Genomic DNA, 23,913 nt, shown 5'->3' with positions numbered 1-23,913 from the left:
CAATTAATAATCTGTGGAGTTGGTCAGGAGGGAAGGGAGCAGCAGAGAAATCAAGGGAATTTCTCTTTGACTCAACAGTTGAACAGCTTGCACTCTGGAGCACGAGATTTGATTACCTTAGCATGTGTTACTACAAATGTTATTAACAGTCATAAAATTATCCTGCTTTTTTAGAAACAAGTGACAGACCAAGCTTTGGACTCTTTCTGACCCCTGGCAAATTCTCCAGCATTCATAGGGAATTATTCAGAGTGCAAAGTAGTAACTCCTCTTGTTTGCTTTTCATTTACCAGCTGCTAATTTAATTGATTGTCCCTTTGTTTTTCAAGGACTAATTTCTCCTCAGTCTGTGGTGGAATTTCACAGTTTGTGTGATTTTTTTTTTTTTCTTTTAATCTTTACCTTTTATGTAATTTTCCTGTAGGCTGCAGCCTGAGCTTGCTGCTGAAACAAAGAGTTAATCACAATGGTCTCAGATGCTGCCATGCATCATGCCTTTGTACATGAATAAAAAGTTGGAAACCGCATGAAAGCAGTAGTTGGGTTACCACACAACTGGATATGCTTAAGTCTGAACGCTTCATAACTCTAACTACTGGGGAGTTGCAAACTTATAAATAACCTTGCAATTGGTTAAAACCATATTAAAACCATATGAACAAAGACATAAAGCATTTGGTTAAGGGGGCTCAGTAAATGCAGTAATCTTGTTGAAAGTAATCTAACCAGGGCAGATCCATAGCTTAGGAGTGCCTGCAAAGCATGGCAATAGTTATGGAGATGGCAATATTTCATGAGCAGGAGGGCATAATATTCTCCTTAGGTGGAAATATTTGCTATCAGTTATTTTTTTTCCCTTTTAAAAAATAGTTTTGAATTGACAGATTTCCTACTAAAAGCAGGCTTCCATACACTGAAGTCTATAAACATCTTAGCATCTGCTGAATGCTCCTGATAATCAGAGAATTCATTAAATCCTTCTTATTTGTGTTCAAGATCAAGATGGCTACTGCTCACCCTAGCTGAGAAGAAGCCCTTGGAATTCTGATCCTTAAAATCAGGCTTCCAAAATAGTTAGCTGAAGACAGTGTTTACAAGTTGGCTATATACATTGGCATTTACTTATCTAGGGATTTTTTTTGTTGTTTGTTTACCCCACTGGTTTCTAGACTAGATTTGTTTCTAGACACTTTAAATTTTGATGAAATTGCAATTCTCAGTTTTGACTCCAGAACCTGGTTCTTAAAAGAAGTCTCATAATGTGACAATCACTGTGAAATTCTGTTTCTGAACAACTTTGGAGTATTTTCTGCTTGTGATGGTCCTGCCCATGTCACATTGTCACATGGAAGCCAGCTGAGGCTTGCCAGGCAGGCAAAGAAATTTTACTGTAAATTCCCTGTTATCTGCTTCTAACCTCTTACTTTTCAGTTATGCTTTAAGATGGAAGAATATATTTAAAAGGAGACCTAGTGGCTTCTCTCTCCCCACATCTTTTCAAACAAGCTGTTTGCTTTGAGGCACTGCAATGTGATGCAAATCTGTAGTCTGTCACAGGGATGCTGGTCCATGCTGTATGTTCAGCATGCAAAGATATTGCTGGAACAGTTTAGGAACAGCATAGGGGCCCCCAAAACCTGGAAGCAGCAGTACCTCAGGGTGAAAAACCACTCACTGTGCCCCTCTTGGTCCCTGAGATGATTGAATTCAGGAGTTTCACTTACAGAAAAAATAAAGAAAGGGCAGGTTGTGTCAACATCGTAAGTGTCAGCATATCCTTCAGTCCTAAAACCTGTAAATCCTTGGAAAAGGTACACCTTGTATCTTGTAATATCTTAAAATAACAGCATTCCTACAATAAGGTTGCCTGCTTTGCTAATTTAATTTCTGGTTTTTGGAGCAGCTCCCAGTGCTGTGATATTGAAAATGAGTCCTAGGCATTCAGCACAGTTCTGCAAAACCAAGGGCCGTGCTTTCAGTTGTAACAATAGTGCCACTATTGTGTTTATCTCCTCTGCCATCCAAAGAATTCCAGGAGTTGCATGCCTGCACACCAGTGGGATGATTGACATTGTTGTAATAAGGTTAATGTTTAAACTTCCCACTCATAATAACTAAAATATCCAGAGATAAGGCTGAAAGTCAATTTGTAATTATCCCTGCTGTGCCAAGCCATTGCAAAAGATTCTAAGTGGAAGGTAATTTAACTTTTCAGTCCCAGCTGTTAAAAAGTAGTAAGAAGAAGGTGAAAAGCTTGGGGCATTTGTATCTTGAGTTTCCAGGGAAGAGAAAAAAGGAGCTGTAATTCCTTCTGGTTCAAACTGGGAATAATTTTCTCTGTGTTCTACTGAAAATGTCCTTTTTATGTTTTGAATACATTCAGTTGTTTGCTGGTTGTTTACTGTCCATGGTACATGAAGGGAATAGATCATAGTTAGCAAATAAGCTACTAGAACATTTAGTATAGAATAATTCAATTGAAATACATTTCATACATAAAGAAAATGTGATAATTATTTGTAGTTATTCTAACTAAAGCACTGTCCTCAGAAGAAATAATATCCCTTCAGTCAAATGTTCTGTGGCTTCTGTGAATGACCCATATTAATTCGATTTCTAGAAACTGCCTCTTTAAATTGGTGTTGGGTAGCTGCTTCCATGCTAGACTATTGAAATAAAGGTATTACATCATTGTCCAAACATGTCTGCTTCAATAAAAGTATTTGTTTGCAAGAAAAGATATATATTTTAAATCTTTTACACAACCATCAGCATGCATGCCATTTTCCATTTCAGGCTAAGCATACATTTCAGATGTGGAAAAAGCAAGCATGTTGAAATAATTTGAGGCATGGGTATAGTCAGATCAGTTTTGGTAATCCAGAAGGGAGGGGTGCCCAGTGTATTATTACGTTTCATATATTATTTTTCAAGAGATGGATGCAATCAGTCATCTTCTCGCATATGGTTTGAAAAAAAATTGTCTCGCTGGCAAGTAAACTGTTATTTAAGTACACAATCCACAGTACTACAGTTTTGCCAAACTTGTCCAAGTATTCTCACATCCTTAAAGATGGTATAAATATCATTTATGGCAAGCAGTTTACTTCAGACTATATGGAATGCCTTCCTGCTCCCCTGATCTAAGTGTCCCAGTTTGCATTATGGCCTTTATTGCTTCTGTTTGATGGAGTGATCAGTAAAAATTTAATGACACTATAAAATAATAAAAATGTCATTAATTTACCACGGATCCTGGATGCAGTGGTTGTAAAGTTACATTAATAAACAGAATATTTTTTACAACAAAAAGCATTGTTACGTGGGAACGTATAAATAACACACATAAATTTAAGAGCAATTTTACTGTTAGCACACACATTATTATGGAATAGCCAATAAGTGTATAAAACATAGTATATAAAATTTTATGAAAATATACTGTGCACATCAAAAATTCAGCTTTTATCTAAGTGCAGAGAAAAGCCATTATTGTGTGCTTACTGTTTCATTGCTGTTCTTTCGCAAGATCGCAATTTTATATTTGTTTCTAGTCATTTGAAGTTTGCAGCCTTTTCCGAGGCGGGGGCTAAGGCTTCCTTTTGCTTTACTCCCTGCTTCACTGAATCATTCTTTTTACCTTCCACACGTGAAGAAAGAATTGATACTTTCTGGCAGAACGTGATGGGAAAAGTTGCTAATTTAATGCAAAGCTAAAAATAATGCCAAAGGGGTTGCAAGGCTTGCTTGGCGACACTGGAAATAAGGGATAACTATCTAGCAGTCTATCTGTCATCACTGGGGCTGCTCCATCACTGACTGTGATAATATGTGAATATGATGGATGCCACAGCCTTGTGGCTCATAACATTTAACATTCATCAGCTCTCACTAACGGGGGCTTTATAATTTAAATATCTTTATTTAATATGCAACATCTACCTCATACATCATAATTTCAAAGCACTTAGAGAACCAACAGTCCTGCAAGACAGTTGAGCAGACTTTAATTTTTTCAGTAACTTTTACGTTTTCTGCATGTTTGTGACTGACAACGCATAAATAAGTGCCTAATCATATTACAGAATGGAAAATTAAGGTTTGGCTGCAAAGAAGGTTCTTTTTTCTTTTCTTTTTCTCATTTGGAAGAAAGGATTATTTTTACTACGTGTTCAAAGTATAAAGAAGCACAAAGGATCTGATTTGTGTTGGGAAGTGCTTTCAGTTTCCTAATGCAAACTCCAACTGACTGTGCTGATCTTGTCACGAGAAAGGGTTGTCAGTGTCACATCCTAAAAATTGTTTGCTAAGATTTAAATGGAAAAACTTAAAGTAACTATACAGTATAAGCTCCATACCCAGCACAAAAATAAGAAAAAAAATCTGTTCAAAATAGGTGTCAAAAATGCTTTTCACAGGGGAGAAAACACCTGCACCTATCCACAGCAGTGCACTTTATAACAAACTCACCAAAAATTTTCTGCTGATGGAGGTTAGGCAGGCAGCAATAGATGCAGTAGCTGAGTTACATGTGTGCAGATGTGATGCATGTATGGGTAATGTATTTGTTCGTGCAGCTATGTATAACCATTTATTTTTAATGAACGGATGTAATTTTTTTTTTAAATCTAGGAATAGGAAGTAGAGAATCAATCTACCTATCAGTCATATTAGGGGAAATGTGTACTTTTAAAAGATTTTTAGTCTATTTTCTCTAGGATGAGTTCAAGATGGGGGCAAAGACAAATCCCACTGAAAAGGATTTGCACTTAGTGGGACAAGTTTCTTCTCTTATTATAAATGTTACAGGAATTTGCTGTGTTTCATGGAATTGTAAAGGCATCTACTAGATAAAAGCATTTTTAGTATTGAGGAAGATTTTCCTATTTTTAAGAGTCCTCTGAATTTGTGTAAACCCAATGCAAATATTGAACATTTTTTAATATCACTATGATGATTATTTTCAGTAAAAATAGCAAGAAAAGGAATGAATTTTAAAGGCATTTCAAAGACCTAAATATATCTATCTTTGTTAAAGCATCTCATGAATTAGGAAGGGGTTATAAAATAGCAATAAATACAGCTCCTTTGTTTGACAAGTGCAGGTATTTTTATTGCATAAGTGCTTTCATTTTAGTGATTCTGAACCTTATCATACAATTTTTCCTTTTCTCCTTCCACGTCAAAATATTGATGTTCTTACAGAAACTTTTTCTTTTTTCTTTTTTTTCCCATTTTCCTTTTCTTTTCTTTTTTTTTTTTTTTTTGTAAGAGAATATTTTCTGGTAAAATCAAAGAGAATGAATGACTAGAAAGATATTCCAAATGTGCATATTGATATGTAGCTGGATCTGTTGATTTTTATAGAAGAAAGGTATTTCTCCTTTTTCTCAAACACACTTAAAGGCTGTTCTTCCAAGAATACTGCAGGTGCTGTATTAACATCCTTTAAAAAAAAAAGCTTTTAGTGCAAATATTTTGAAAGAGAAAATAAATGTGCCAAAAGCTGTTTTCTTAGCACTGATCTTTGTTTTTATCTCAACTGCAAATCAGCCCTTTGCAATGGAACACAGTATCCTTGATAAATTTATTTTTCATTCTCTCTACCAGTAAGACAGATCCCATCCTGATGATTCAGGTGTATTGTTACATTGCAGAATATTTTTCAGCAAAATATTGGGCCTCTAGTATTATAGTACCTTTCTACAGTCAAATTTCATTTGTAACTCTTTCTCCTCTCTTGAGTTCCTTTGTGTATGTAGGCTCCTTCATCAACCATGGATTTTACTGAAGAAAACAAGTGAAGTAATTAACCTAATATAAAATGCAAAGTTATTTTGTCTGACAACTGGGAAATTCTGAGGAACTTTTAGAAATGCATTTAGTACCTGAAATGCCTCAGCTGCATGTTATGGCAAATCCAGTGTCAAACTGAGCTTTCTTTTCCTCTGCAAATTAAACAGAGAATAATTTTAAAAATGGCTGAAGGAACCGAAAGCATGAGGAATCAAAACATTCCTTCCTTTTCCTGATGGGGTTGCATGGCTGAAACACAATGACAATAGAAAAATAATAATATTGGAAAGCGGGAGTAGTTGGAGGTGGAGCAGATGAGGAGTCAAGGCCCTGTTTTGTCCTGAAGAACATTTCCAAGTTTCTGCCATCTTTTGGGAGAGACTCTCCCAATGTTTTCTCCTCGTGTCTAGTATGCACAGCACAGAACTAGGTCATTGAACAATAGACTGAACAGCAGTCAGCACTCTACTTCTGCATAATGCATTAAGTATAACATGGAGAAACTGCTCGTGGAGCTGAAAGCTGGTATTTCACGTCTCTAAATTCAAGCTGACATGACATTTAATATTGTTTCATAGTAATGAACAACAAGGTCTCATTCATTCACAAGTACAACATAATGCCAAGTTTAATCTGAAGAGGTAACAACAAGGCAAGAGGGAAAACATGCTATGTTCCTTCAAATGAGAATGCTAAATTAATGATAACCATTGAACACTCTGCCACTGATACACAGCACTACAGAGACCACTATTGAGAGACAATATTACACTGCCTTTACTGTGCCCTTGTCCAGGAGTGAGGGAGGAACTGGGTGCACATATAAAATACCTTTCAGTTTCCACTTTCTGGTTCCAGGTTTCCTATGGAGGTCTCCAGCTCTCAAAAGCTTTCTGTTTTTCCGGGAGTGGGCATTCTTTTTCCTTTTTTTCTTTTTTTTTTTTCCTTTTTTGTCTTCTTAAGTTCCCTATTCACTGAGGTGCAACTTAAATTTCTAGACAAAATAATATTGGTTCTGTCCTCTATTATTCCTTCATTCAAATATTTGTCTTTGAAAATCTCTGCATAAAATTCAGACTTGTGTTTTCACAGAGGTATGAATGCAAACTTAAATCTCAGAGTGGGGAAAAAGTGCTTTTTCTTCATTAAAATACCAGTGCATTTTAATACAAACTCTTCTTTCAGCTTCTGAATTTTCATGTTTCCCAAATGCCGATTGTCTTTTTCAGTTGAAGTTGGAAAATAAGTGGAAAGGCAAAGTGAGCAGCATCGATCAGCACTGTGTGCTGCCAAGAGTGTTTTGTATTTGCATGTACAATCGTTTATGCATTATGGCACTGCAGATCAAAATAATCTCAAAGTTTCTGTATATGTTTCACATTTAAAACTGATTTTCATAAATGCAAACATTCAGTATCTGTAAAAAAAAAAAAAAGAAAAAAAATTGTCCCTGAGCTAAAATTCTAATTAGATGCATTCATTATTTGCTCAGATTTAAAAAATAAGGCATGTATTGATGCATACCCATATGCACTGGCATATAATGAGAACTATCCTATATGGAGCATTAAGAGTCCTTCTGTTCTTTTCCAGGAAAGAACAAGGTTTGAAAATTTAGGCCCACAGTTAACAGGGAAACCCAATGAAGATGGAAAAATTGGCCCTGGTGTCATCGATCTGACAAGGCCAGAAGATGCAGAAGGTGAGTTGCAATTTTGACCATGGGTTATTGAACACTGCACCACAGGATGGTGTGGCTGAAATACTGCCAGTGTCATAAGCACTGCCTGTGTTACATTCCAGGGTAACACTTGATCGATTTCTGTCTGAATTTGTGAGATTTCAGTAGGTCCATATCAAAGTGTGGAGACACAAAGAGGACTCTGTAGCCCTCTAAGCCCTTCTGCAACTCAACTGACTTTTCCCCAAGCAGCTGCCAAATAAGTGTTTGCATTTTATACTCTTACTAAAATTTTAGGAGATATTGAGAAAATTATCTCAGGAAGGATATATATTCCCCATTTTTTTAGTGTTTAGCAGCTTTGAAGAAGGTTAGAGCATTTTCAGAAATCTACCCATCGTGCACCACCTATTCAAGATTTAGCTAGCAGAATTCTATTCATAGGCAGCTATCAAATCATAATGGAAAAATACTTCACATTTTCTGTATGAAAAGATCTTTTTCATTATATAAGCCTTCAGTGCACTCATTTCAGTGAGAGTTTTATATATATATCTATATGTTTCAAGCCCCAGGTGGAAGTCAGTGTTTATCAGGACTGCGATGAGTCTCTGGCAGGATTACCATGCATGCTGTGGAAGGGGATGTCACTGGGATCCTCTCTATCCTATGACACATGTATATATGTAGGAGCCTTACCTTTTGAAAGATTAATGTACTCTTCAGATAGAACATTATGCAGGATTTTGCTCCCTCAATTTACTTCTGTTTGAGAATTATTTTGCCCTTTTTAAACTGGGAGTATTCTAATTATGGCTTAAGAAGCTTAAAACACCACTGATTTTTTTCCATTAACATCCAAACATCTGAAAAATCCAAAATCTATTTTTTTTCTTGGATCAAAAGAAAAGGACCAGTAAACTTTAGGGAGCTATTATTTATGAGCCTAATTTATTCATCCTTAATACAACTTGATTGGCCATTGTTGTATCATCTGTAAAGAGAAAAATAGCAAACAGAATGTAGGCAAAAAATAACATTCAGACAGGTGTTTTACAACTATTCTTTTTTTTATTTTTGGAAAAAAGGAATCGGGAGATACATAGACTTTCCAAAGCACTTTTTGACCAGTCAGTTATTTATAAGGTGCTTTATAAAGAAGCAGTCATCCAGTAGCAATATTTCATATTTCAACATGTTGAAGAATATTTTTTTTTGGTCAATATTTTTTTTTTTTGTTTGGGTGAAATTTGCAAGGGGATACTTACACATACACAGTGACTGGTTTAGATGACATCAGGCCTCTGACCCCATTGTTGGTTTAGCTAATTTCCTTCAATCCATCCATTCTCTTCCCAGCGCCCTTAATTTAGGGTGTTGTTACCCCCTGTGGCATTGGCAGCCTCCCCTGTTGCTGGATAGTGCAGAGAGGAGCTTTGCCACATGTAACCCAAGCTAGAGTGATGTGTGCCAGTTTCAGGACAGTGAGCATGTCTTCCTAGAGCTGCTGGGGGGGCACTTTGAGACATGGGGCCTTGCCACGTTAGAAATCCGAGTTCATGAATGGATTCAGATTTCCAGAATTTGTTCAGCAGCCAAGAGGTATCTCTGGAAAAGAGATGCTGGGAGCATGGCACTGCTGAGCTGAAAAAAAACATTGGCAGGAGTTCTAAACTGAGCTGCTTATTTGTCCTTCTCGTTGTCGACAAGGTGAAGTTAGATGTTAGCTGGGTGAAAGAAAAATACATTCAAAATATAACCTGAGTTTTGCCCCTTATATTTGGCAAGCAGACTAAGAGATGGCACTTCTAGGCTAACATAATTTACAGTGGAAGTGCATTGCTGAAATATCAGCAGTTACACTGTGGTCTCTGATATCCTGTAGCATGCTACAGACTCTGCCCAGCTTCTAATTATTGTGAAACCATTACAGATCTTTCCAGGTTTTTCAAAGTTTTTTATATGTGTTCCTATTATTTTGTGCGTCCAAACTTCAGCCCTGGGTTACTATGAAACTTGGAAGTTTATTATTTAGAATCATAGAATCATTTATATTGGAAAAGACCCTTAGGATCATCAAGTCCAACCTAGCATTGCCAGGTCCACCATAGATCCATGTCCCAGAGTGCTACATCTTTTAAATACCTTTAAAAGGGGTGGTGACTCAGACCCTTCCCTGAGCAGCAGGGAATGCTTGACAACTATTCCAATGAAGAAATGTTTCCTTTATATCAAATCTAAACCTCCCCTGGCACAACTTGAGGCCATTTCCTCTTGTCCTATCACTTCTTCCTTGCAAAAATAGTACAGACCCCCATGTCTCTGCAGCCTCCTTTCATGTTGTTGTACAGAGTGATAAGGTCCTCCTGAGCCTCCTTTCCTCCAGGCTAAACACTCTCGGCTCCATCAGCCTCTCCCCATCAGACTGGTGCTCCAGACCTTTCACCAGCTTTGTTTCTCTTCTTTCACCCCCTCTAAGAATGCCTTGCTGCATTTCATTGTGTCGCCACAGTCACAATCTCAGAATGTCAAAGGTTCCTAATAGGCACAGTCATGTTCTTCAAAGGCTTCATGTGTTTCACACCTTCCTTTCTGTATTGTCATTTTTACTTTATATCTTTTCCCCCCTTTTTTTAGATGCTATTTGAATGCAGTTTGCTGTAGAAATCTTTAGCTAATATTTCTGTGGTTTATGTGTGCTTTCACACATATAAAACAAGGAATAAAGATTTCTGAAGTGACATATTGATGGCCAACTTTTGATGCCCTGCCTTTTCTTGTCAGAAATACTCCCTGATCTCTGAGGCCCGGGTGCAGTTGTGACAGAGTGAGTGGATGGATGTTAGATCTGCCTGGTGGTTTTACTCTCGTCACCAGAATTTTAGAACTACAGAGTTATGAAATTCACTGCATTTAGGGAAGATATTAACAATTTGCAGAGTGTTCTTTTAAAAGGGTGGTGGGGGCAGGTGTAAGGGTGGGGCAGTGGTGTAGCAGACTTATTCCTGAGTTAAGGATTCCAAATTTAATCCCACTGCTGGCCATAACCTGGGGGAAATGGAGTTTGGATTGAACTCTAATCCCTGCAGTGGTCTAGAGCAAAGGGGCTGTGGAAGTGCAGTTCCACTCCCTGCTTGCCTGCACACCAACATTTCCATAGGAAACCAAAGTGTGCAGAGACATGGTGCATGTCTGTCCATCCCAACAGGCATTGGAAATAGACCAGATCTGGGAAGTGCTCCCGATTCCCATAGTTTTGACACAACAATTAAGGTTCATGTAATTTGTCAGAAGACATATCAGCAGACTTCTGTTTATGGAATGACTTTGTAACAGGAGCTAGCAATGATTTCTCTCTACTCCTTACATCTTTTCTATAACATATGGCTGTCATCTGGGTCTGACATGATCAGTGTCATGTTTTCCTGTAATTTTAAGAGTGCTTGTGGTATTGGGTCATTGACCAGAAGTTGAAGCTACAGGTTTTTGGGTTTTTTGAGTCATGAATTATAAGTATTGAAATTCTTTAAACAAAGAAATTGGATAAATATGAAGTAGTATAGAATGATTTTCTTTTTAGCTCGTTGTCCATGCCCAGTGTGTGAAAACCTTTTTAAGATTAATTAAAGGTAAGATTTAATTAATGGTAGCTGGTTGTGCTTTCAGAGATACAAAGTTGTCTTCAAAGTTCATATTGCTCATAATGAGCTAACAGTCATCTGAATGGAGGCCTGAAAATCATTAGGAAGAGTTTTATATTAAATATGACATAACCAATATTTCTATTACTTCTTAGCCACCAGCAGGACTGAGCTAACTATATTAGAAATCATGCTCAAACTGTATTTAAAACATTGCCACTTACTGTGACACCACTGATGAATAATCCACAGCTGTTAGACTTGTATCATTACCTGAAATCCCAGTTGCCATGTTAAAATATATGATACATTTGTAGTTAGCAAAATTCAAAAACATGATTTCAAAGCCTCATAAACATTTGGTGACTGGTATCCAAAATTATAAACAACAGCAAGTTGTTTAGTTCTCTAAACAAGGATTTTTTTTTTCCCCTGAAATATTAACACTTTAAAGGAAACATAAATCTTTCTGTAGGTGGCTTCATAATTTTGAACATTTTGAGGTTGTCAGTGCTGAAATATAGACAGGGATGGACACACAAAACACAGTATTTATCACACTAAATACTAAAGTATCTAGTTCTCAGTTATTGAGAATATTGGATGATGTGAATAAGATTTTTTGGTTTGAGTTCTAGAAAAAGATTATTCTTTCACAGATGCTCACTTGTGGGTGATGGTGCTACTTCTTTAGAATTGTAAAATGTGCTCCATGTTAATGGATCCTTCTAGTTTTGTGGATGTGGTCAAATTCTTGGAAATTTGTAGGAAGTGCGTTAAGGTTTTGTTTTCTAGTAGATGGAAATATGCAGAGTACACCTAACCTTTCTGTTGACAATTACTGATGTTACCTTTGCTCAGGTTGCATTGTGGTTTCCTTCAGCAGTTGTATTCAGGGATTCAAATTCCATCAAGACCTGATCTTCATTTCTACCCAAGAATTGGATCTATTAAAATATAATTTTCTTGACTGGATCTTAGTCTCAGAGCAAAAATATCTGAATGTTATTGTTTTGCCCCTACCTCACTGTGAGATTTAGTAAAAGGGAAAAAACTTATCTATAGCTGGTTTTCCTTAGTGAAAATATAATGCATGGCAAAACTAAATTAATTTTTAGAAAGCAAATAGAAATAGATGAAAGTGCCTTATTAGTACTTAACATTTAGTTCCCTCCCTGGAAAGAGGGCAGACCTCATGCCCAGTGTTTTGCACACCTATTAGGTGTATTATTAAAGGAGCACCTCTACCATATGCTCAAAGCCTCAACAACCTCGTTCACACCCAATAGCAAATAATTGCTTATACAAAAGGGTGAGGGTTTCTTCCCTACTTCAAACAAGGTTGGCTCTGAGCAGCTGAAGAGGCAGGTGAGAGGGAACCATACATCTACAGGCAGATCAGCCTTGGCAGGCTGCCAGGACGATCCAAACCTGTGAGGTAACTTGTTTAACACCCTCCCGTGCAGAAGTGTAAACAGCAGGTAGCACAGGCAGGGTAAAGCATCACCTACTTTGGTGACAGTGCTTCATAAATACCGGAGGAAAGAATTCCTCTCCACGCCAGAAATTGTCGCACATAAATATTTGTAATAGTTGCTATGGCAGTTGAGAGGAGAAAGATGAAAATCAGAAAACAGTGAAAGCTGTCTGAAAACAAAGAAATGTATCCAGAGAATAAGCTCAAGTACTGGAATTTTTATTGCCCTGAATTCTTGTTATAGGCCTTTGATTGCAAAAACACCACCCCAAAACAAAAAAAAAAAACAAACCCAAACCCTCCAAATCAAATAGTTGTATCTTTATATTTAAAGATAAAATATATCTTTATATTAATATATCTAATATTAATAAGCTCAGATGCTAAAATGTGGCCTTCATTAATTGTAGTTACCATTTTTAACATCCATGAATCTGATTGTACCTTATTCTTGAGCGATATCCTTAAATTTTCCAGAATAACTCATAACAGATAGGAATCTGGGATGAAGTACTTTGGCATGGTATTTCAGTTGTGTTGGATGGGACTCTGTGTTTCAGCCCTGGAGTAACTCAACACCTACAGATGGGATAGGAATAAGATGTCTTTAAGAACACCCCATCACTTTTCTGATGGCGAACACTTCATGCATCTCATTGTTGCCAGCATCCCCATAACATTTTAGAGGGGGAACTGAAAATCCTGGGCTGGGAGTGTATGGACTGATCTTTCCACAGCATTGAAACTTATTCCTCTCAAGACACTAATATTTACCATATAGTATGCTTCTCATTTTCAGAATAACAAATCTGGGTATCCTCCACAACTGTTAACTTTTGATTTTCAACTGCCTTAGGTATTCTTTTTCTACTGCTAAATATGAGGCTTTCTTCTCTGACTTTTTCAAGCTACAGTAATTGATTCTTATAGAACAGTGTCTTTATTTTAAAAAATTACACTTAGGATTTTTGATGTTGTACAATTGACCACTTTTACAATGCCCTGAGTTTTACACATTAGCACAGTTATAACTAAGAGCTTTTCACAATTTCCATTATATAGTAAAACATTATTTTCAGGAATTTAGAAGGTGGCTGTAAAAAGCAACTGTGGGCTGCAGTTTTACACAGAAAATCTTCACCCGTGAGAAAATTATTGTCACAAATGCTGAAAGCATCAGTCAGTATGTGTAGCTATTTTTGGGTGGACTGACTGAAAAATTAAATATAGCAATTCAGTGGTTTAAAACATTTTTTCACACTCATGTACAGCCACCAGGTGTAAAACACCCCGTGGTCCTGATTCTCTCAGGGTTTCTTTGGTAGTGCTCCAGTATGACAAAAGAAGCTTGAAGCTCCATAAAATAATGCAAAATTTCCAGGCACAACTGAATTTTCAGTTGATGGAGAAAACTACCATTATATCATACTGAGTGAAGGAGGGAGGAATCGTGCCCTTCTTCCTTAAATCCTTGAGCACAGGGAGTGGAGCAGAAATATGAATACACTAAGGAAAGAACATCATATATTCTGGCTAAGCACGAGCAATTGGTACAGATTCAAACAAGCCCTCTTTGTACAGCTGTCTATTTTTCTTAGTCTTCAACGTGAACAGTTTTCTCCTTCAGGAGCCTCAGTATCTCAGAAATAGAAAAGTGTTTAGGATCATTTGCCTTTCTTGCATGTATATTTGCAAGGTGTCTAAGCAAGTGCCTAGTGAAGAACTTGGTAGCAAGGGGAAAATATTTCTTTAATTTGTATTTTGATTTAATTTCACAGGATCAGTGGTCCAAAGAGTGTGTAGTGTGAGCATTGCAGTGTCTTCATAAATTCTACACATAATAAATGATTGTGTTTTCAATTTGGCAGGAGTCATTTCACAGGAATTTTAAAACAGGAATGATTTGTAAATTTTCATGTAAGCCCCTCTTTCATGGTAAACACCCTATTTTTTATCCAAACCAGGTAACTGTGGTCACGTGTTAAGACATGCCATTGCCATATTTATAAAAACATCTTCCTGGTTTTGCTCACAAATCCCAAATGCCCAGGGGTACCTTCCTTGAAAAATTAGCCTGAAGAACAACTCCTGTTAGCATAATGTTTTTGCTTCTTTCTCTTCATGTTATATTATTTACTAATTACATTATCAGTTGTTTTAATATCAGCACCCCATGTGAAAGGCAATAAGAAATGACCTGTGCATATCCTAACCCCAGCTCCTGGCTAATTACTGATGTGACAAGTGAAAACAGCTAGCACTGGATGGAAGGAATTAGTTTCATTGATACAAAGAATGATGTTGTATCATTCAGAAGGTGACAAATTATTGAAGATGGAATGCAGGAAATAGGTCACTAAAGCCGTGGCTGCAACACATTTTCAAGTCTTTTACTTTTGCTCTGCATTTCTTAATAACACGTGATTTGAGGGAGGTGGTTTTGTAAAAACCTCTCCCATTGTTAAACATAATTCCCTTTTACAAACTACATTGTGCTTAAGCTTTTAAAAATCATTGTTTTGGTAAAGAACATGTGAGCAAGCAATGAACAGTGTTCAGCCACACCTTGAACAATGCATCCATCAAATGTGAGGTCAGACTGCCTTCTTTCTCTGTCCTTAATTCCTATCTGTCATTTCTCCATCTTAAAACAAAACAAAGCATTTACTGAAGTATGAATGGATCACTATGGCCCTTGTTCAAACAGGACTTTTTCAACATAAAAGCTTTTAGGGATGACTGAAGACTGCAGAATTAGCCCCTGTGTTTTAAATTAATGTTGTATTTTCTGGATGTTTTAGGTGACACTCATGTCATGAGAAATTTGAAATGATGTGAATAACAGCTACACTGGCAGTAAGGCTGTTACTTTTATGGAAACTTTTTTATGTTACATAGATTAGTGCATTTTTCTTTGTATTGCTTTGACTTTGAATATGATTAATATAGTAACAACAATTGCTTAGCTGGTAGACAAGCTGGGGTTTTTTTTCTGAAAAATCAAATCAAATCCATAGATCTTGTCAAATACCTAACAATAGTTGTTAGTATTTTTTTCTTGGACTGGGCTGTTTCCTCCATGATTTTCCTTTCTGTGGGCCTCTATTTTCCTCAACTGAGTATGAAATAAAATATCAAAGGGACACAGCAACAATGTTTGTGGATTGAATAATGTAGATTGTTAGATCTGATGACTGGCATTCTCTTACTTCTGGCATCATTACTTAGGCTGAAAAATTTTCAACTTAAATATGATTCATATTTCTTTTCTATCAATAACATTAATGTCAGAATGGGGTTGTTAGCATTTAATTAATTATCTGTGAAGGGTCTTGAAGTCTGCAAGTGGCACATGATTGAAAAATACGATGACACTTAAACTTCTCCCCAAATTTATAGTAGAGGCTGCTTCTTCATCCCAGTTTCTCTATAGACGTTTCATGGATCTTCACAGAGTAACTCTTGTGTTAGAGCACATGTGTGACTGTGTCAGCCACCAGGAGCTAAAGCCAGGCCTCAAGCCCTAATTAATTCAGTTAATATCCCATGTAATTTAAAGCATTATTTTATTGTTTTAGCTATAGTCCATGCCAAGTTTCCATGAGGGCTAGCTTTGCCATAGAATGTGGTCAAGAAATCTAAACTGTTTGTGTAAGCCATCAAGCAAGTAGCTGCATTTAGCAGTTTTAATTCATTTATATAGCACAGATTTGGGCAGGGCTGGCTGTGGAGCGTGGATGTGCTAGCAGCTTATTTAGAATTATTGTTTTGGTATTTATTAGGGCACTGCTAACAATTCAGCTTTAAACACTGGTGAGCGAATGGTGGAGCTGAGAACAGTTGCTTTGATTTCACACACAGCAGATATTCCACTCTTAATTTTAGCTTTAGACTTTCAAATGGGGAAAGATGTATATGCAGGTTGTGAGTATGGCTGTGAAAACTGGTGCTGTGTTTTAATTGAGATTAAGTATTTTGCTTGCATATGTAAAACAAATGTACTAAAAAAAGTAAACTTGCTGCCACCAAAACTGAAAACAAGGCACTCTGGAAAATATATGCTGATATATAACTGGCTAGAATTTCCTTCATTTTGCAAAGCCACGAGCCACATGCATCAGCTCACCACAAAGTCATTAGGTCTTTTTAAACTCAGATGAAAAACATTAACAAATACCACAAAAGGCTTTAGTATGGCCCCTTTGTTCATTCACATATGGCAGTTTATAACTCCTGCACCACTTGGGTCGTGTGTTTGTTTAAGCTGCCTCCATCAGGCCAGCCCTGAAAGAACAAAAGACATCTTGAGCGATCCTAAGCAGGAAATGGGCTAATCTAAACATGGCTTGTGACACTATAAGTAGAATAGAAAGGGGAGGGATTGATTAGTCATTAATGTCCAATTGACTCCATATGGATGTTGCAATAATAAGGCCTTTTTCAGTGCAGTAGCGGAGTTATTGAATTAGAGGTTTATGTTTCCTCAGAGCTGACCTTAGGGAATTCCCAGTTGGTTCTTCTTGTTGATGTTTTAAAGAGAATGGAGTCTCTTAGCAGGCAAAAGGGAAGTCTTATCAGAAGGAAGTGTTGCTTGGATATAGCTAACCTGTGCTTCAGTATATTCTCACCTTATAGTATTTACCTAGTGCATTTCAGAACCCTTGCAGGTGAAAAATCTTAGAGGCCATTTAAATATTGCAGTATTTCATGAATTGCTTGTGGCTTACTCGGTTTTTCTCCCCATTCATTCTCTGACATGCAGCCTGTGAGAAATGTTCACTGCTCAAATTGCAGCTGAATAATATTTGTTTAGCATTTGGAACAAAAGCTGCCTGACAAACAGAACATTTGTGTCACCCCTGTTCCAAACCTTGCCATGTTTCCAAGTGGGTATTTTGCCAGTGATGACAAGACATGCCAGTAAAGAATGAGAAAATCTGAATGGTGTTGGGGATGAAGAAATAAGAGGCAGGCAAGGGGCAAAACAGATAAATATATTTCTACAGCTGCTACATGTTGCTTAGATTACAGTGAAGTAGCAGGAATTCTTGTAAATTTCTCTAAAATTGATAACCTAAAATATTAGCTAATTGACAACTCCTGTGTTCTAAGCTTGCCAAAGCTGCTCTTTCTATTCTGTTCTTTCCATATTTGTCTTTCTCTATTTGATTTTAACTGCTGCTATACGTTTCACAAAGGCTGCATTTGTCTGTACACAGGTTAAGAGCAGCACAGGGCACTACTGAGATGGTTTTTCATTCTCCCTGTCTTTATGGCATGTCCATATTTATGAGTAACCCATCTCTTGCAGTAAAACTCCTGTTTGCATGTTTGTCAGGTCCTGGTCTGTGCAGTGCTAGCTGTATTACCACAGAAAGAGCCAGATATTTTGGAGGTCACAATCAGTCTTTTCCAAACTAGGCAAATATGTCACCTCAGCTTAATGAATAACTGATGGTAGGAACTTTACTACTAACCAGTCATTTTCATACCAGGAACCTAGAAAGATTGTCTGTATTTCTATGTATCCTGTCTTGGTGTGTGTCTATGGAAGATGATCTGCAGTACATACTCTAGATTAGCCAGATCCATTTTCTGGGGAGAAGTCAGGGGAAATGTATCACTTCAAACATGAATCAATGGCCATACTGTGAAGAGTCATTAAGGAATAACAGTGTGAATGACAAAAATCTCTTTCTTTTGTTTTCACTTCTTTTCTCTCTTTTCCTCATCTTTTTCTTGGCCTTTTTTTTTTTTTCTCCTTTCTATCACATCTATTATTGTTTGTTTTCTGATAACATATAAAGGCCAAACCTCAGGTTTTGTTGTAGGTGATGTGCAAAATGGAAGGTAATCCACATCCCAGTAAAGACAGTAGGATTAACCCTATTGTGGCCAAGATTTCAGGAAGCATGCTGAGGGATAATGCCTGTTCTAATATTAATTTCATTAGCAAATATAAGAACCTCAGATAAAGACAGGAATGAATGAATAAATAAATGAACAATGTAACAATTGTTATTTTATGTTTCTTAACATTTATTTCACGTGAAGATGTTTATCTTTCTTGATGATCAGATTCTTTTGTCTTTCTAATGTTCTCTGATTAGAGAGCACTTTAGAAATGAAAATATTGTTGGAAATTTTTTTCATGGAGCTGTAGAATTTTTAGATTTATTCTGTAGCATTTTCTTTGCCTCAGTAATACCCCTAAAGCAGTATGGAATCCAGCTTTCACAAAAGGGCTGTCTGCCATATATCCACACAAAAAAGTATCACTCTTCTTTAATCTGATTTTAGTTTTAAATCATCAAAGTTATGACAAGCTGTGCAAATGCAAAGGATCTAGGAAGTAAGGCAGTGAACACTTCCAGAAGCTAAAAGTGTCACTTTGAGGATAGCCCCTGTCTTTAGGCCAAAATATAGAGTTCTGTGCCAACTAAGCTACTAGGGCAGCCAAACTGTACTGCTTCTGCAATAATTATAAATTCTGACCAGGCTCTTAATTCTGAAAATCCCTTCTCCTGTGATTGCAGTATGAACAGTAACTGGCAAAGCATTAGTTACCATAGAGAGACAATTACCAATTTCTTCCCTTGTCTTGCCCTTCACTGGTAGTACATTTCCATTTTATCTGTTATTTTAGGTTCAGTAGTAATTAGAATTTCCTGAAAATATTTTCAGAAAGATTTAAAACACCTCCTTCTTTGCACTTGCATATACATTTTCTTTAAAAATTCCAGGTGTCTCTTTGAGCCGCTGTCAGTGCTAACTATAGTTATCACAATAGGAAAAAACTCCATACTTTGTTAAATCTGTTGAAATTGTTTTCATAGGGCACAATAAAGTCAAAATATCTGCTTGACAGGATGAAGTACCTAAGAACAAGCAGTTTGAAAGCTTGCTATGTGTTTCAACTTGTAAGACCTCACTGCGCATATGTGTATTTGTATCATTAGCTCCTCATTTCTAATCTAAAAAGGTACTTAGACATTCTGACTTCCCCCCATGCTGCAAGAGCTATTTTATTGTAATGCTTTATGTGCGGAATATAATTCTGTGGTTCTGAGACAGAAGAGCATGAAGATTATATTGCTTTAGTTATTTGCAGAAATTCATTTTGCAAATGCTTTTGTGATGGCCTATAGGTCAGCTTGCAAATATTTCCCCAGAGATCAAGCTCAAAGAACATCAACTCTTTGGCTGCTTTTTCAAGTCCTTCAAGTAAGGACTTGCATAAAGCAGATGCAGCCAGACTTGACCTTCTTGGGATGGTTGTAATTTATTACTCCAAGTAAGAATTGTTTTCTAACATAACCTTTCTATGAGAACAGATAATTTATGGTGGTTTTCTGCCTTCATTTTGTTTTGCCTTTCTTTTTTTTTCTTTGTTTGTTTTTGTTTATTTTCATTGTCTTGATTACATCCAGATTAAAAAGCCACCTATAATCTTGTTCCCAGTAAAACTACACTTTACCTGCATTAGGCTTGAAAAGTCCAAAACTGTGTTAGAAAGGGCTAAAGACAAACTCTTAGCTGTAGTGAATAAGTACCTTTGGAAAAGGAAAAGATGGAAACCCTATGGATTCAAATATATTTTTCCTGTGCAGTGAGTAGAGCAGCTTAATAACAAATTACAACTTTTGCATAAATGATAATTTAATTTTTTTGTCACCAGCTTCCCAACTGTCCACATACTAGTTATATGTTTTTATTACATTATCTTAAAGGATAGAATAACTGTTACATGCTATGTTGGTCTTTTCTCAAATTATATAGTTCTTAGTCCCAGTAAATATTAGTGTCGACTTACTATGTTTGCAACTTATTTCAATTTCTAAATAAATAGATTCTCTCTCAAATTATGGTATCTTTGATATGTTTGTGGTCCAAGGCTTTTGGCAACGATTGGCAGAGCCTCATTGACCATTCACCCCCCTCAACTGGTCCTACCTGCAGGTCACTGCAAAACTGCTCTTCCCTTTTGCAGTAAAAAGCTGACTGCAGCCTCCTGTAAATGCAGAACACCTGTGGCACGGTGCTTAACTTAGAACAGTGCTAAAACAGTTTTGCAGCTCACATTTGCCACAAACCTGTCTTCTTTTATGTGCACGCATGTTAGTATACAAATTGCCAAATTGGTGTCAGTTGTAAAGTAATGGCATGGGAGGCGTCATAAATTACCAGGGTGATCCTCAGGAGAAGACACTGCTGTGTGCGAATGAGTGTTTTGCTCTCAGGGTAATGTATGTCTTCATCTGGCCCAGTAGTCAGCATATTGCCCTGTGTTGATGGATATAGTCAGCTTGAAACTACACTACATTTCACTGCACAATAAACATGGCTGTCAACACCATATAAAGCAAAATCAATTTATCCTGTATGGTCAGTGCGTTTTAAATGAAATTAATGTACTGTGGACCTGGTGGCAAGAAGGTAGTGTATTAGTTATGCATCCTCTATTTTAGGGCCCCTTTTTCATGCAAATGTGCTTCTTATATAGAATTTTTAAAAAGGTGTGCCTATATAATGCTTTCAATCTGAATTAGGAAAATTGATTTTTGCACAACTTAAAACTTGCGCCTGTATTCAGTAAAACTGCAGTGTTTGTTTTACGTACTGTAAATAATTAATCTTACATTATTTGGCAAATAAATTCATGTTGGTAGTTGAAATACTTTATAAAAAAAGGAGATCTATTGCTGTATTAATTTTTTGTCAAGTATCTTGCCTTTTCAAGGTATTAAATTATATGACCATTTTGGTGAGGTCTGAGACTGTCACTCCCACTGTAAACACTTTTTGCCTTTTTTATAGCTATGTTATAGTTTTAAAAACATATCATCACAACTTCAGAAGTTTTTTTCTGTAAAGGCATGCCTTGGTCATCTGTTTCACCCCTAGTAATTAGTTCTACGCCTCAGATCTGCAATCTCTAAACTCCCATAAGGCTTTGCTGTTTGTGGTCAAGAAAAGGGCTGGATGCATACAAAATCCCAGTTAGGGCTGGCATGTACAAGCTGAATTGATGGCAGATAAAAACTGGGATATACTAAGGCACAGCAGGCATGGAGTCGGGGTGCTTGTCTCCCACTCTGGAGGGCTCCAATGTGCTGTGCATGTACCTGTTGGAGAAAGACAGTTTTATTACATATATGTGGCTCAAATCCTGCACATCTAGAATTCAATCAAAGCAGATGCAACTTTAAAATGTTCAGCTTCAAATAGTCGGATCCATACAAATGGCAGCATGTACCTGGTGCACTGTATAATTTATTTTATGAAATGTTTGTCACTGCTTCACTGCTCAAGCAGCAAAGTTGTTGTCAGTGGCTTGTGTCAGCAGGCCTACATTCTCAAATGTAACTTTATGTGAGTTTTGTTGAGCATTCAGGGAATGTATTTTATGGTAAAGCCCCAAGTGGAAACTTTATCAAATCTCCATGTCTTAGTTGGGGAAATACCAGTGCAATTTTTTTCTTCAATTTGATGTTGGGTCATCTCAGCTACACTGAGAGCATTGGTTGGCCCATTCTCTCTCTCTCTCTCTCTCTCATAAATCTGGTAGCAGGGAGAGAAAGAGAGAAAGCAAAAGCTAAAATAAGCACAGCACTGAAAGAGCTTTCCTAACGCACGTAATAATGTTTTGCATCCATCTTGTTTCCTCCTGCCCTGATGTTACAGGGAGTAAAGCAGTGAATGGCTCAGCAGCTAAACTACAGCAGTATTATTGTTGGCCAACAGGAGGGGCCACGGTGGCTGAAGCCCGGGTGTACCGGGACTCGCGGGGCCGCGCCAGCAGCGAGCCCCACATCAAGCGGCCGATGAACGCCTTCATGGTCTGGGCCAAGGACGAGCGCCGGAAAATCCTCCAGGCCTTCCCCGACATGCACAACTCCAACATCAGCAAAATCCTAGGTAAGTGCAAGGCAGCGGGCAGCCAGCTGTGTTGGCAGGTTTAGGTTGGATATTAGGGAGAAATTCTTTGCTTTGAGGGTGGTGAGGCACTGGCACAGGTTGCCTGAGAGGCTGTGGATGTCCCATCCCTGGGAGTGTTCAAGGCCAGGTTGGATGGGGCTCTGAGCAACTTGATGAAAGGTGTCCCTGCCCATGGCAGGGGGTTGGAACTGTGTGATCTCTATGGTCCCTTCCAACCCAAACCATTCTACAGTTCTATGAACTTCTCTAATTTTAGAACATATATTTTTCTGGGAGATGTTCACGAAAATTAAACTTACTGAAACAAAATGAAGATTCATGGCTTATTTTCATTTTCATTCCCATTCTTTTCCCTTTCGGCCCCTTCCCTAATACTTTTTATTGCCAGCAGCAGTCACAACATACTTTAAAACTTAGTAGCATTGAAAAGGAATGTTTTGTGAAATCTGTTGTGGTAGTGTGTCCCAGTAAAGTCCCAATAACTGCAAGATCCCATTAGAACGCACTTGAACTACAAATCACCTGAAGGCAAAAGGGGACTTGCTAGAGTAAATACTGGGTTAAAGTTTAAAAAGTACAAAATCAAAATGAGAGGTTTATGTCAGACAGTGCAAAATCAAGAAAGAAACCTGGCACAGTTCAAAAGACCTGTACACGCAAACCTCACATCCAAAATGATGTTTGGTTCAAAACATTGCAATATTCAAAAAGCTAACCACTAGAAGTGTGCAATTAAAATATTGCTCAGGTAAAAATCACAGTAATTAATATTTAATTTGTATAGATTGGAACAATCAGGGAGTACTCCATGGGTTTTATTTTGCCACTGTGCAAATAAATGGACTCATTTTTGAGAAATTTTGATTTGCTTTTTAAGACCCCTCCAGAGAATTAGAAACATACGTGAGAATGAGTGGTGAAATGTTAAAACCTATATTTGCTTTTTGAGTCTTTGAAGTGAAAGACAGATTCCAAATGTAACTCATAATAAATAAAAGTAAAAATCAAGTTTCCTCTGTAATCATTTTATTGTAAACTCTGAGTTCAAATACAAAGTTTGTCGCATGTTATTTCAATCAGAGGCAAGAATACATAGAAATAAATGTTACTTTGTCCTGAAACTTCCAAAATCTTTCTTAGTAGTTCTCATATTTTTGTCTACCATATAAGTGAGTTATATGAATAGCCTTTCAGTTTTGTATAAAACCTTCACTGTTTCAGTGTTGGCAGCTGTAGGGAATCTATATTATTTGTGTGCATTCTGTGAAAAAAACTATTAGGAGCATAGTAACTGTATTCATTAAAATGTAAACTTCCAGCATAAATATTTCAGAAGTGCCAGCAATTGAGTGTTTGTTAACCATGGAATTAACCTGTCA

General features: G+C 37.1%; 1 protein-coding gene across 7 annotated transcripts in view; it reads left to right on the top strand.

Annotated features, from left to right (window-relative positions):
• The window catches only part of SOX6 (SRY-box transcription factor 6), a 370,323-nt gene that overhangs the window by 330,938 nt on the left and 15,472 nt on the right, over positions 1 to 23,913 (top strand). For 5 of the 7 annotated variants that reach the window (XM_054275398.1, XM_054275399.1, XM_054275402.1 and 2 more), the window contains 2 exons: positions 7,390 to 7,498; positions 22,280 to 22,513. In XM_054275398.1, the coding sequence (XP_054131373.1) occupies positions 7,390 to 7,498; positions 22,280 to 22,513 (343 nt within the window). The remainder of the gene's footprint in view (positions 1 to 7,389; positions 7,499 to 22,279; positions 22,514 to 23,913) is intronic. The other 2 variants (XM_054275401.1, XM_054275400.1) reach the window with 1 other exon arrangement.

This window comes from Melozone crissalis, unplaced genomic scaffold (genome assembly GCF_028551555.1).
Source record: "Melozone crissalis strain CALT ecotype California unplaced genomic scaffold, PUWL_Pcris_2 ptg000018l_1, whole genome shotgun sequence".
Lineage (NCBI taxonomy): Eukaryota > Metazoa > Chordata > Aves > Passeriformes > Passerellidae > Melozone > Melozone crissalis.
This window is presented reverse-complemented; position numbering and strand designations above follow the sequence as displayed.